The 15,742-nt window shown below is 35.9% G+C and overlaps 1 protein-coding gene and 1 pseudogene across 1 annotated transcript in view; one reads left to right on the top strand and one right to left on the bottom strand.

The window, feature by feature from the left end:
• LOC107732548 (uncharacterized) overlaps positions 1–10,728 on the bottom strand; it is a 20,225-nt pseudogene extending 9,497 nt beyond the window's left edge.
• Positions 10,729–13,738: 3,010 nt separating this feature from the next.
• The window catches only part of LOC107732549 (protein canopy-1-like), a 12,347-nt gene continuing 10,343 nt past the window's right edge, over positions 13,739–15,742 (top strand). The window contains exons 1-2 of the mRNA XM_016543909.1: positions 13,739–13,932; positions 15,087–15,195. Coding sequence (XP_016399395.1) covers positions 15,096–15,195 — 100 coding nt within the window. The 5' untranslated portion in view covers positions 13,739–13,932; positions 15,087–15,095. The remainder of the gene's footprint in view (positions 13,933–15,086; positions 15,196–15,742) is intronic.

Consider the following 15,742-nt stretch of genomic DNA (forward strand, 5'->3'; position numbering starts at 1 on the left):
GAGAGAGAGAGAGAGAGAGAGAGAGAGAGAGAGAGAGAGAGAGATGGAGCAGGAGGGACAGGGAGAGATAGAGGCTGCCGAAGCTCTCCAGGGTTGGAGCCAGGTGTGGATTGCACTGCATTCAATAACGGAGATGATTTAGAGGACAATAGGGGGATGTTTCATTAGAATCATGCTTTGCCTGTTGTCTTCCACTCTCAGTGTTAGAATTGCCAATGAAACTGCACCGATAGAGGGGGAAGTCGGTCACGCCACTGGGCCTCTTTGCTGGAGGAGAGATGCTGTTGTGGAATCAGAAAGTCATAAGAGGGATTTTTATATTCAGCACACTCTAAATTAAAAACTGCTGTAGGGCTACCGCTAAAGAAGGTCAAACGAGGGCAAAATTATTCACTTTAAAATTAATTTCTGAGTTGTCTACATAATTTACTGCGGGATAGGTAACTTTTTAATCATCTAAACATTATAATTTGCAAAAAAAAAAAAAAAGATACAATCTGCAAAATCAAAATAGAGCTGAACAGAAAGTGCATCGCACCTCTTTCAGTCAGATGACCTGGATTATTTGTGATGCGTTTTTAACAAGACAGTCTGATATTTTTCTTTTCACAAACAGTAATTTAAGCGACTTCTGACATCATGGAATTAAAAACTTGTGGGCAATCCACTGATCCATAGCAAAGAGCTTTTATCTGCCTCACTCACTATCAGAGCTGTCATTCAGCCAGTGCAAATAAACAGCAGCCAACCCATTCTCTGCTGCAATTAATGGAATTAATGAGATCTTTCCCTGGAGGCAATTCATCCATTTCAATTCAATGGAATACTCCATGCAGTTGTAAAATGAAGTTTAAAATGATAGACAGGATTAATATTTAAACACCTTTCTTCATAGAAAATATTTCTTACACACACACACACATACCACAGATGGGACCCTGCATGTACGATTAGTGTGTGATTGTATGATAATGGTATGATAATCGTGATTAATCAGATGCCCACTGGCAAATGGAAGTTTCCGGGGGGCATTTTGTCACCTGCATTCTAAACGGCATCATACCAAGCCTTGGCTCGATGACACTGCTGATTGGCTTAGGCTCTCAGAGTTGCTCTCTGAAGTGCTGCACTCGATTGAGATTCACATTTGAGAGCGGAAAAATACACATCACATCATGGGCATCCAGAGAACATCAACATAACCGGCTTGGAAAACATTTTGTGAAGAACAGAGACGTGTGCTTGGTCAAACGCCCAGACCTTGCGGCCAGAAACTGACAATTTTCTCCTTCTTTTCTCAATGATCTGCCTGTGTAATTATGTCAAATGTGCACATAAAGATTTATGAAGCCACTTTAAAGTGACGTGACATGTGACATGTGGCCAAGTATGGTAAACCATACTCGGAATTAGTGCTCTGCATTTATCCCATCCAAAGTGCACACACCAGCAGTGAACACACACACACCGTGAACACACACCCAGAGCAGTGGAACAAGGAGGCAACAACTAATTTTTACAACAAAACAGACTGAACTTCACAAATGCCATCAGGTTAAGTGATAAAAAGTCATTTTTAGACATCTAATGTGCACAGCTGAATTAATTTAAGGTAAAGATATTTAGGAATGATATTTTGATGTATTATAATGAATAAGACTTAGATTGAATAAAAATGTTGTTGCTGGGGCATATGTACAGAGCCTGTGACCCTCGCATCCTATTGAGCATTAAGTCCCCCTCCTCCCTAGAAATGAAATAAACATGTGCCTAAAGCCCATATCAAACCTTTCCAGTTGCACAACGACAGCTATCAATGTTTACAGATTCAACTCAAACAGTGTTTAGCCAGGGCACTCATGATTAATAGCAGTAGAAAACATATACACACAGCCGCGTCTGTGAGCACACACACATACACACGTACACTGAGCGAACAGCTGCTACTCCCTTGGATGCTCAAGGGATCCACAGCAGGCCAGGCCTGGCTTTGTGCAGACATCAAGGGCACTGCAATAGAAAGGATAACGCCTATTTGACACTTAATTCTGTACAGACACCTTAACTTCCTTTAAAGACAGGAAATGGAACTATTCCAATAAAAATAAATAATTTAACTCATTTAATATGTATTTTGGATTCTGGAAATGTTATTATTATTATTATTATTATTATTATTATTATTAACAACAACAACAACAAATAATTTTAATGATTAAAATAGTATTCAATAATAATAATAATACAATTTAATAATTACAAATTATTTAATTATAAATTATTATTATTATTAAAATATTGTGTATTCTGTAAATTGTATTAACAACAACAACAATATAATGTACATTCTTAAATATTATTGTTATTATTATTATTAAAGTAATGTATATTATTGTCTATATAGTATTTGTTTAGTTTTATTTCAGTTTTAGTTTTAGTAATTTTAGTACTTCAACTTAAACTAAATTATTATTATTATTATTATTATTATTATTATTATTATTATTATAATAATAATAATTATTATTATTATTATTATTATTATCCATAACAATAAAATTTCAGCATCCATTGTATTTTAATAGATAAATACATACATACATACATACATGCATACATACATGCATACATATTTTAAATTGTATTATTATTATTAGTCCTAATTTTTTTTTTTAATTCTAAAATGAAACAATTGTTAAAACGTAATTGTTAAAACGTAACATCTAACCAAAAATCTAAACCCACAGCAATATTTATCAACTCATTCCATTCACAGCAATAACAGCTTGATGAAATGAAAGTAAATTTGCGAAGCCCTCGGACTGAAAGTGGCTGCAGGCCTGAGCCTGACCTTGCCGAGAGATGGCTCTTCTGGTTCTGGTGAAGGTGCCGATTGGCTCGAAGTGTTGTGGGGGCTCAGAAAGAGAAAGAGCTAGGGTGCGACTCAGAACTCTGGAGGGTTTGGTCTGTGGGTGGATCGTACTTGCCCTAGGGGTGCGACGGAAGCGAAAAGGCCACGTTTGATCACATCATCTAAAAACAGTGTTTAATGATACTGTGTACCTGTAATAATAGGGTCAGAACTATATGATGTTCTTCGTTGAAAGACGACTTTATCAAATGTGATATAATTTGAATAAAGTCAGGCAATTCGGCACTTTACTCCAACGACGCCAGCAGACAATGGGGCTGCCACTCGTGCTGCAGAGGGAGGAAGGAGGGGCTGTGATACCTCTCCTCCGCCTGTCTGTGTCTATTAATGCCATGATCACAGATTAGCGTGACTTCAGGATAGAATGAGACAGGGGTTGGGGTGAACATGGGAAGAGAGACAGAAAGGTAAAGAAAGGGATAGACAAAGAGAGGGCACTAACACTTAAAACTGAACAATTTAGCCACATGAGTAGCCACTTGACTCATTTTTAGTCAAATACAAATGTGTCAGAGGGAACTGCACAAAGAGCAAAAGCCAATAAAATAAACAGAGAATAATTAGAAAAGCATATATTCATTGATATTAAATATACATTTTAGATTCTAAATTTATATTCATATTATTTTATAATTCATTATATTATTTTTATATTCCATAACTTTCCATTACTTACCATTTTTTATATTAAAGGGGAAAAAAAGACTGTAAACAATAAAAACGAATGTTTATTTAAAATATTATTTGGAATAAATTTGGAGTACATTTTACATGAAAGAAATTTAGAGATAAACATCTAGCTGTCCATTTAACATGCTTGATGTTAATACAGCAATATTTAGAAGGCAATCTCAAAAGGCAACCTTGTAAGATGCTATAACATCAGCATCAGTGAGACTACAGGGGAGTTTATGTTAGAGTGAATGAAGACATCGGCAAGTCCAGTCAGCTTCTTGCAGATGACATAATGCTAATGCGGAGCTATGCATAATTTACATTCACTCTACTCGCTCCTGACATGTTAAATGAGCAGTTTCAGCCAATCCTACACCAGCAATGCTTCATTCATCATTCGTCATGGAGTCAAGAGGAAGAGGGAGAGGCTTCACTTCATCATCAATTAAACAAGCAGAGGGACGCGTTCACAAGAATACCGCAGTGCTATCAGGATGTACAACCACTGTCTTTTGCATTAATTAAATATTGTTTTGGGCTTTACAGTAATTGCCCAATGCAAAATATGTTTTTACCACAAGAGAGATGCTAAATCCAAAGCAAAACAAAGCTAATTTCGCATGATTGACTCAAAGTGGAAAACTGCCAAGTTATTTTGCATAATCCAAATACCAACATCAGTAGGAGGAGCAATAACCCTTGATAATTTAAATAATTTCGTAAACCAAACTCACAGATCTCACATACATGACAAAAGGACAAAACCTTCCTGAAATCTATACATACACACAGACAGTTTGTGTTCATGCAGTTCCCCATTAAAATCCACAATAACATGTAGATAGTGAAGTTAATACATGCTAACAGTTGCCGGGATAAGCATTTTATGTTTAATAAATTCATAAATTCCCACTGAGTGCTGTTCTGCTGGGGCTGGGGGGGTGTTGATTATGTTAGTATGGAGTGTTTATCAATCCCCCATACTCTTGTATGTCTATTAACCCCAAGTTCTTTCATTCCTAAGCAGGAGATCCCCGTTTACCAAAGCAACCCTGCTTCAATTCCCTTCAGTTCCACATTGCACTATTCTCAAGCAACCACAGAACACAAACTGGAAATTATAAAAAAAAATACCCCAATGTGCTCTAGAATGCTCCGCAGATCAGCTTGTTAATAGCTGCTGTAAAAACAGAACTTGACCAGCACTAGAAACTCAATGGTCAGTGATGGTGGTTGTGAAATCTATACATCAAGTATCATATCGAATCCTCCATTTTAACCTGTCTACCTCTCAACAGGCTATGAATCAGCAATTATTTCCTTCACACTATGTGTCACAATCAATTTCACTGCTCTGCGTAACAGAATGGTTTCGGGTGACATCTCCAATCAGTAGGTAGGGAGCACATCCTTTCAATGGAAATAGGGTGCTGCACAGGGTCATAACTTCTGACAAAATGCAAATTACATTTGTAACATAAACTGAAATGTCAATTGAGCTTTGCTAGGGCTGCTCCTTAGGTTTTTATACTAGGAAATTTATAATGCATGGTGAGCGCTGGATCAAGAGTCGAATGGTATGAGCAAAATTGTGGTTTTGGAGCCGTTTTATTTTCTGTTTCCTACACTTGAAAGTAGTCAAGGCTATTTTCATTTCATCACTTCCCAAATGAGTACACTGAGTTTTGTACAGTTTTGCCAAACAGAAAAAAAATAATATTTAAGTCTTGAACAAAAATATATTATATATACACATATATAAATATACACGTGTGTGTGTGTGTGTGTGTGTGTGTGTGTATATATATATATAGTATCAGTCGACCTCTAGTTATAATCCACGAATCTAACTTGTCAAGTCTGCTTATTTGGAATGACTCCACTGTCTGCTATGGTTCCTAATAAAAAATTATTTAAATTGCTGTGCTAAGAACACATTCATTTAATGCATAAACACTTCTCACACTGTTTTCATCATGGACATAAACTGGACACAATGAGGAAAAACAGACCCCATAAGGGACTACAGGGCCTAAAATAAGGCCTCATTAGTCACAACTAACCTTCACAGATGCTCAGTCAGAAATTACTATCAGGTTAGAAGGATTACATACACATGCAGACAAACCAGTTATGTTTGGTTATTGTTGTTTGGATGCTGAAAATCTCAGATACTTAAACTGTAATCCATATTGCTTATTCTAAAATAAAAAAAGACAGGAAAACCAAATACCACGTTATATTTCCTTATAGTCTTTTTTTTTAACGTATGTAACACTTATATAACTTTTTTTTTTTTTTACAAAATAACAAAAATCAACAGTAAACAATATGATTTTCCTATGGATTAGCTTCCTCTGTGACACTAGCACTTGACCAAGCAAAAAAACTGCTGAATAGGCTCCAGAGCTGAAATTATGTCAACTTGCATATCAAAACTGAGAAGTGACCAGAGTGCCAATGGGAATCCCAGTGCCAAACAGAAAAAAAATAATATTTAAGTCTTGAACAAAAATATATTATATATACACATATATAAATATACACGTGTGTGTGTGTGTGTGTGTGTGTGTGTGTATATAGACACAAACAGTGTGGCTCAGTGCCACAAACAGAGGCTAACACTCTGAGCACAGAGACTGTAAACGTAACAGCAGACACCATCTGTACTGCAGGTGTATGTTTGTGTTTACAGTCAAGACTAACACTCTCTTGCCATTAAATAGAGAGGTAGGTCGAAGGATCTAATTAACTGCAATTGATGATTTCAGCATCTATTTAGTAAACTGAATGGTTAGGCTAGCAGATTAATACTTGGATACTCAGTTCCTATTCTCAATATGAATTTATATCTCAAGTGTAGTGTTCACATAATTAATATAGAACCCATCAACTGAACATGTTAAAACTATAAAATTCCGTTGTTTACAAAAAAATAAAAAATACACTACACAATTAAAAATTTTGGAGGTTGGAAAGTCTCATAAATGCGCATCAAGGCTGCATTTATTTAATCAAAAATTAAAACATTAATTAAACATTAACAATAATATTGTTTTATATTTTAATATAGTTCAGTCTGTAATTTATTCCTGAGATTGCAAAGCTGAATTTTCAGCAGCCATTACCAGTTTTTAGTGTTACAACATGACCCTTCAGAAATCATTCATATGCTGATTTGAAAGAAACATTTCTTATTCTCATCAATGTTAAAAACAGTTGTACTGCTAAATATTTTTTGTGGAAACCATGATACATTTTTTTCAGGATTCTCCGATGAATAGAAAGGTTTAAAGAGCAGCATTTGTTTGAAACTCTCTTTTTAACAATGTAAAAGTCTTTACTCCTACTTTTGATCAATTTAATGCATCCTTGCTAAATAAAAGCATAAACTTATTTTAAAAATAATTTAAAAAATCTTACTGGCACCAAATTTTGGAACAGTAGTGTATACAGTACATACAGTATTTTATTCTCAGCAAATGATCAACTCTGGAAACAGAAGGCCTATCTACAATAAATGCACCTCCTCTTCCAAAATACCAAGACAATACAATACCTCTCTTGACTCCTGCATGGGTAAACTGGACACCACCTTAATATCATCCTTAACATCCATCTTTACGTTGGCCTGCTGATGGTCACTGTAGTCAGCAACTTCTTGCTAAATACACATTGCAGTGTTTCATGACAGGTTTTGTTTTATTGATCAATCGTTTGAACATCTAATCAGCTGACATTTGGATAAAGCTGTCCCTCTATCTGATTAACATATTCAATAGCATTGAGCATTGAATCATTCAGTCTGGCTTATCCAGTGACAGCTTATTTGACCCTGTTTTGTATTGCTCTCAATCACTTATGAAAAGACTGTGTCTCTATCCTACAACGAAAGACCAGCCTTTATTCAGCAATGTCTTAGACGTCCTTGAAATAATGATAAATTGACTTCACAACACACATCACACCATTATTAGAGATAATCTCTTTCTCTGGTGAACAGGAAAACAAGAGAGGAGCATCAGTTATGTCCTCCATATTTACGTCACACAGATATCTTTTAAAGGGTCAATAATCTTTTCACCTACACAGGCGTTATCAGATTTGGTTTACGGTTTGATAGAAGCCTATGCATTATCTGAGGCTGATAATTGGCGGGGAGTCTCTCCTACAACAAAGAGTTCTTTTCCGCAGGGATGCGGGCCTCAAGGTCAGAGCTCAGTTCTGCCATGGAGACAACAGGGGGGCATTACCTTCCACCAAACAAGCTGTCAGCACTAACTTTGTCAGGGCACAGACAAATAAACTGCTAGACAGTGATAATAGATCTAATTTCACCTCCCTGTCACTCCCTCCCTCAAGGGAGCCAATTCCAAAGCACGAAAGCTTAAGGAGCGAAAAAAAGAAAAGAAAAAAATCAAATGACAAAACCAATGCTATCTAAAGAGATAAAGGGGTAACTCACATGAAATTCATCTCCAGAAGGAGCATTGATTTCGATGTCTAAAACTTCACCAGGGTCCACTTCCACCTCTTCTTTAGGACATCTGGCGTGGTCTTCAGCCAGGTTCGCAAACGAGGTAGGCTTTGCAATCGCCTGCAGTTTTGGTTTAAAAATGCTTTCATTGTGACATCTGAAAAGAAAACACAACCTGTATAATTGTGCTTAAAACAGCCACAATCAAGGAACCAACTGATATACCCATTTTAAAGTAGTATTACGATTACTGGCCATGTCAGAACATCAGTATTCTCCAAGCAGAGCTGCGTAATTCTTGTTTGGAAATTTGCCAGACGGAAAAAAAGAGTAAGATGAGGGCATTTTGAAACAACATTCCCATTAGGTGCAATGTGCTTCGGCAGTGTTTGCTCTAAGCAGAGCTTACAGAGGCTCTGGGGGGCATCAAAAATCAACCTTTATCTACCAGTTCCCCCCTATAGACCAGACTGCTACAGAAAGAGGAAAAGTTCACCCTACCTTATAGTTTCGTTCTCATCATCGCTACACAAAAGGTCATCATTCAGCTCTTCATCTGATGTGTCCAACAGATCCTGAGAAACACACCCTCAGTTTAAGCTCTTTGCAAACCAACTCTTTAATGAGTTTAATTATTACATTTGTTGATATAGTCTTTTCTACACAGAACGAGAACCTATCCACCTTCTATAATGTATATTTTATTATATTGGTTTACCAGTCGATATTGTGGTAATAATTTACATCTATAAATATTAAATACGATTTTTTTTTTGTCAGACTGCTGTTGCCTGATTCAAATCATACAAAATGAATTCTTATTGGTATTTTTAATTAAATCAGTCACACATCTGTTGAATAGTATGCTCGGATCTTAAATAATCTAAAGGGTATTTGTAAAGCCAAATAAAAAAATGAATGCAAAAGAAGAGATTCGACTCCCAAAATGTACATGATAAATAGTGATGCACTTATAAATCTTGTTGCTGCTTTTAATGATGAGCCAGAGTTTGGACAGTTTAGCCAGTCTTCTCAGTTATTAAATCAAAGTGTAGACTTAATAGTTCCTCTCCCGTAAAATCTGGTCAATCCTCAAGAGACCTCAAACCTGCCACAGTTAAAGTTATTTCTAGTAAGGTCCTTTAATCTACAGAACACGTTGTATTTGTGCCGTAGGACACATTTAGCAGATACCATTAGCTGCAAAAAATAGGACAGCTGGCCCTGTGAAGAAACCACCTGTCACAATCCTGAGGCAGAATGTGACACCATCACCTGAGACCTGGCATCTTAACAGATATTTACTGCTGTTTATCAGCATATCATACTGTGTGCACTGAGAATGCAATCACTTCACATGATCTTCAAGACAAGATTCAGAGATCTCGGTCCAAGACAGCGGATAAAATCTATTCAAATATATACGCAGTGTTCTGGATATAGCTCAAGCACTCACTTATTTGGATGTCAGCCAGTCATCCACCAGAACGTCTTACTCTGAATCACGTTATAAGGAAAGAACATAAAGCATTGCACGCCCAAGACCACCAAGCCATTTAGAAACATACTGATTTTCATTTTCACAGAAAGAAAATAACTTTACTTTAAAAACACAATTAAACAACGTGAAAGTTATTCAGAGATCAAATGTGTACATGCTTTACCAAAATGACTTATTTGGCAAGATGCCTTTATTTAGTAAGGTGTATCTCATATGGCTATTAATATTAATAGATGGAAATATCTAGTTTTTATTTCAGGATAGTTATGTTAATTTTAGAGCTTAAATAACATACATTCTATTAGTGAAGACCCGTTTAACCCAGAATACGTTCAGAGCAGCATTAGGCCTACCTGTATCTTGAACTTGATACTATCCTCTGTAAAACCTCTCTCGTTCAGGCTCGTCATAAACTTCATTGTTCTCTGTGAAGAGAATAAATCACGTTTTGTTTGTGTTTGAATTATATTGTGCCGTAAAATGTAGGCGCTTGCAGCATTTAGTGCACACCAAGTGTTGTTTTAATTATTATTAGTTCATTCATTTAAAATTTACCAGAGCAAGTGCAATGCCGCAATACTAATAATGCATTTCTGCACAAATAATTCTGCCTATTTCAGAAAGAAATAAGCCACAGTTGTTTAAGAAACATAAGCTACTTTCACTGCAATATTTTGGCACCAGTAAAACGCTACGTGCGTCACGAGATTTACAAAATATTTTTTTGTAAAATTTTCTGAAAACTCTTGATTTTTTATTTTTTTATTTTTTGACGTACAGCTTTCTTGTGCAAAAATCGTTATCGTTCCAGTTAATGTTGTAATTTTTACAATTTATATTATGTTAGTGTCAATTAGGGTCAGCCACGCACGGAGAAATACAAGTTTTAGGCGTTATCTTAGATATAGTTCGGGTGTCTCCAAACTGTTCGGTTTTTCACACAGTAATTTTACACAAACAAATGTCGTAGAAAACATAAAATTACGTTAAGGAAGTGCAACATTCAGCACTCACGTGACTAAAGGGACACCGTGAACCACCTGCTGACGTAGGCTACTGCTAGATACGGCAAAAACCTTGTACGGTAATAATATAGTGTGGCTTTTGCCGAAGAACAATTTGCCTACCTTGAATATTTTCCATTATATATACACATGATACACAACCTGACCTGGTGTACACTAAATGTTCAAATAGGAAAAGTTATGAAAAAGTAAGTTATGCAAGGGTAATTGTGGGTAAAAAAATTTTGAACCCAAACAACTTTTGAAAATACACTTCACTTGAATATAGTATATATTTGAGATTCCTTTTCACGCTCGAAAATATTTCATTTTAAATGCAAATATAATAATATAATATACAATTTTATAAACCTGCTAACGATCTTTTACTACAATATGTTTTTCCGTGAATAAAGAACCCAATACCAATATATATATATATATATATATATATATATACAGTACCTATAAAAGGTCTTCATACCCCTTCAAAATTCACATTTTGTTATGTTGCAGCCTTATGTTAAACTACTTTAAATAACTTTTTTTCCACATCAATCTACAATCCATACACCATAATGACAAAGCAAAAAACAGCTTTGTGACAACTTTGCAAATTTATTAGAAATAAAAAACTGAAATGATTCCATTGAATAAGTATTCCAACCCTTTTCTGGGACAGTTGAAATTTCAGCCAGGAGCATTCATATTGCTTGTAGATGTTACTAAACTTCGAGTGGTGTTAAAGGTGCACTAGGTGATTGTCTTCAGAATTTTTTTTTGTTATGCTGGTTGAAAGTCTCTTCACATCCCGATAGCAATCATTAAGTTGAGTGGTCTAAATGTATTTATCTGTATTTATATATTCTGTGGAAGGCGTAGGACCAAGAAATGTTCGTCCAATCAAAACGCTCGGTCCGATAGTTTTAATTGGCTTTCCTACCTGCCTGTCAACATATGTATTTGCATACCTCTGCGCACCCTGTTCGCGCAGACAGGATACGTCATCAGCGCGTTCACGCATGCTGTGCAGACAGAGCGAGAATGGCAGACAAACATCAACAACCCGATCTTCCTTCCTGGTATTGTAAGTTCTCATCTTACCCACTGGTCTACGTTCATCTTTATATAGATCAGTGAATTTGCCTTTGTGATGTCATCTAGTGACATTTAGCTACCAGTTTTAGCTACTTTCAATTGAAAGCAGTTGGCAACACTGCCTTTAACTTGTGGCAAATTCATTTGAATGGGTATGATTTGGAAAGGCACACACCTCTCAATAAAAGGTCTAACAGCTGAAAATGCATATCAGAGCAAAAACCAAGCCCTGAGGTAAAATGAAATGCCTGTAGAGCTCAAAGACAGGATTGTGTCAAGCCACACATCTGGGGAAGAGTTCAGAAAAAAAATCTGCTGCATTGAAGGTTCACAGAAGCATGTAGCCTCTATTATCCATAATGGAAGACGTTTGGAAACACTAGGACTCTTCCTAGAGCTGGGCTCCTGGCCAAACTGAGCAATCGATGGAGAAGAGCCTTGGTTAGACTGGTGACCAAGAAGCTGATGGTCACTCTAGTTGAGCTCTATGATCATATATGCAGATGGGAGAAACTTACAGAAGGACAAACATCACTGCAACACTCAATCTGGTCTTTATGGCGGTGTGGTCAAACTCAATCCTCTCCTCAGTGATAACACATGAAAACACACTTGGAATTTGCAACAAAGCACCTAAAGAACCCTCAAATTGTGAGAAACAAGATTCTTTGGTCTGATGAATCTCAATTCTTAGCATCATGTTTGAAGGAAACCAGGCACTGCTCATCACCTGGAGAGTACCATCCCAAAAGTAAAGTGGTGGTCGCAGTCTCCTGCTGAGGGGCTGTATTTCAGCGGCAGGGACTGAGGGACTCGTCAGAGAAGAAGGAAAGCTCAACACAGCAAAATATAGAGATAGCCTTAATGAAAGCCCAGTCCAGAGCATTCAAAACCTCAGACTGGGCAGAAGGTTCACCTTCCAACAGGACAATGACCCTAAGCACACAGCAAGAATGGCTTATAGACAACCATGTGAATGTCCTTGAGTGGCCCAGCCACAGCCTGAGCTTGAATCCAAACAAATATTTCTGGAGAAACCAGAAAATGTGCATCTGCCCCCATCCAACCTGACAGAGCTTGAGAGGTGAAGAGGTGAGTAGAAGAATGGCAGATAACTGACAAATGCAGATGTGCAAAGCTTGTCGCATCACACCAAAAAGACATGCAATGTACTTATTTCGGTTTTTTAATTTTAATAAATTTGCAAAGTTGTCACTGTTTTTTGCTTTGTCATTATGGTGCATGGAGTGTAGGTTGATGTGGAAAAAGAAGTTATTTAAAGCAGTTTAACATAAGGCTGCAACATAAAAAAAAACGTGAAAAAATGAAGGGGTATGAATACTTTTTATAGGCACTGTATATATATATATATAATATTTTAGATTCCTTTTCACGCTCGAAAATATTTCATTTTAAATGCAAATATAATAATATAATATAAAATTTTAGAAACCTGCTAACGATCTTTTACTAAAATATGTTTTTCCGTGAATAAAGAACCCACCTATATATATATATATATATATATATATATACAAATGTTCATAGTAGTTTTCATACCACACAATAAGAGGTATCTATAAAGGTTTAAAATTGTATTTATTTATTTACTGCTGCTCTAATTGTGTTTGTTTGTTTGTTTGTTTGTTTGTTTGTTTGTGGCGTCTACACAAAACACACTGCCAACAGTATTCAAATTTAATTTAGTTTTTAAAAATTCCAAAACTGTTGACTTTACGACTTACACATGTTCCCATACAGCTAAACTTAGTTTAGACACAGTATTTCTGTTTTAGTTTGCAGAAAACAAAAATAAAGCATGTTTTATTTATTTATTTTTTGTAAACTCAGTGCTTGATTGTAACGGCTGTAACGTTTCCCATTATCTGGTCGAGTGGTGTCTGGGAACTTTCTAATCCGGGTATTTCATGTCTAGTCATTCTTTGCGTTCATTGGATGACAGTCAGAATTCTGTAATTTCATTGGCTGTCAATTCTTAGTGTGGCCAGCAAGGTTGCTGGTCGTGGCAGCACGACAGACCGGCACGTAGATAGTCGTTGCTTTTTGTGTTGGAATTAGGAAGCGCATTTGTAATTCATTTTTCAGACGGATCTTTGTGAGTTTTTGTGTAAGCTATCTGGTATTGAGCTTGTACTGTGTTTCGCCTCAATCATTTTTTATAGCAACAAAAACTTTTACCCGTGCCTCACTCACCTCTTGTTGTTGCTCACACGTGCCGTCACAGGTAAGACCGTAAACACTTCTTCGACTGTTTATAATGTGTTAGTTTAAGGTATATAAAACGACTGGTTGGCCACTATACCCTATCAAATCCTAATTATGTACTTTTTTTAGTTCTTTTATTTTAGCTGCTCATTTACTCACACACACCTGAACAAATGAAACAGGTGGAGCAGGTGCACCAAGTTTTACTTGCAAGTTATTCAGAGCGCACTATTAGGTGGCACCGTCTCGTATACATATATTTAGACTAGTAATCAGTTTAAAATATATCCTAAGCTATTTAAATAACAGAGATGCATATATTGCGATGAGTCAGTGTTTTGGTTATCAGAACATTAGTGGTAAATGGAAATTACACAGTAGATGTACAAAAGTAATGGTGTTGTTCAGTTGGGGGCGCTAGTTCATTCAGAACTTTATGAAAAGCCCCTGAAGTTTTCAAAAAGTTTAACAGAGCAGCAATATGTAATACTATTATGCATAAAATACACCTGATAAGTAGGTTACTTGAAGCCCATTTTCAAGGCTGTAATCTGAACTCTTTAAAATGCTACGTTACCTCTGAGGTGTTTTATAACTCTATTCCAACTGGGCTTGTGTGTTTTTGAATTCTCATTTGAGGAAGATGCCACACACTTTATTCCCTTTACACACGTTCAGTTGTTATTCCCATTCAAAGCGTTTAGTAATGTTGACACTTCTCTGACACAATAATGGGGTCATTATTGTGTCAGAGAAGCTTCTTGTTTGTTTAAAAAGGTATGCCAAATGAGTACGTATTGTAATTGTGGCGTTTCATAGATTTGTTATTCATAAGACACGTATAATGGTACCATATTCATTATATTTATCCCGTATTTGTCCATACAAGGCTGTGTGAACATTAGACACTGTTTTTAATATATGCAAAGCTAGTACACTGAGACCGTTGACTAACTAGTGGGTGCCAATTTGGCTGTATTTGTAAAATAGCTGAGTGTTTGCTGAAGTAAGATCCTTTAGACAATTATACAGTTGTTCACTCAAACTGGGCTTTTTTTCTGTTGGTTATCATTAGCTTGTTGTGATGAACATTCAGTATAATTGTTCTGTGAGTGTCTATATGAAATGGAATAATGCAATTTCAATTACCTTCACCGTGTTTTCCTCATCCAGGAGATCAGCATGTCACCATGGGTTAAACAGGTTTGCCTTGTTCTTGTGGCAGTGTTCATGTTGTCCAGTACAACAGAGTCAAAGAAAGATGAAGCATTGTACTGTTCAGGTAAGTTGATGTTGCATGGAGTTTCTAAATAAATAATCAAAACACACACACACACAAATGAATTATAATGCTAAAGTAAGGATGATTGAGCTGGTAATTACAACACATGTTTCTAGTTGTTTAATTTTTCTATTAGGAGTGTAATTTTTATCTCTTAATTTTTCACTTTCTTTTAAACCGCCATGTTTTTAAACCTTTTGTGACATCAGTACAGACAAAGTGGACAGCATGTGCATGAATTAAATGGTAATTTATTCAGAATTGAAGTAGTTTGATCAAGCGTTTATATGGCTAATATTTTTTAAGTGCGTGGTTAAAGATATTCAAGGTGTTTTTTCATAATGACTTCATTCACATAATTCAGAATTAAGGATATATAATAAAAATATAATTAATTATATTATTCAGAATGTAGTTTGATCAAGCGTTTATATGGCTAATATTTTTTAAGTGCGTGGTTAAAGATATTCAAGGTGTTTTTTCATAATGACTTCATTCACATAATTCAGAATTAAGGATATATAATAAAAATATAATTAATTAATTA

This window comes from Sinocyclocheilus rhinocerous, unplaced genomic scaffold (assembly GCF_001515625.1).
Source record: "Sinocyclocheilus rhinocerous isolate Xijiao unplaced genomic scaffold, SAMN03320098_v1.1 scaffold1420, whole genome shotgun sequence".
Taxonomy (NCBI): domain Eukaryota; kingdom Metazoa; phylum Chordata; class Actinopteri; order Cypriniformes; family Cyprinidae; genus Sinocyclocheilus; species Sinocyclocheilus rhinocerous.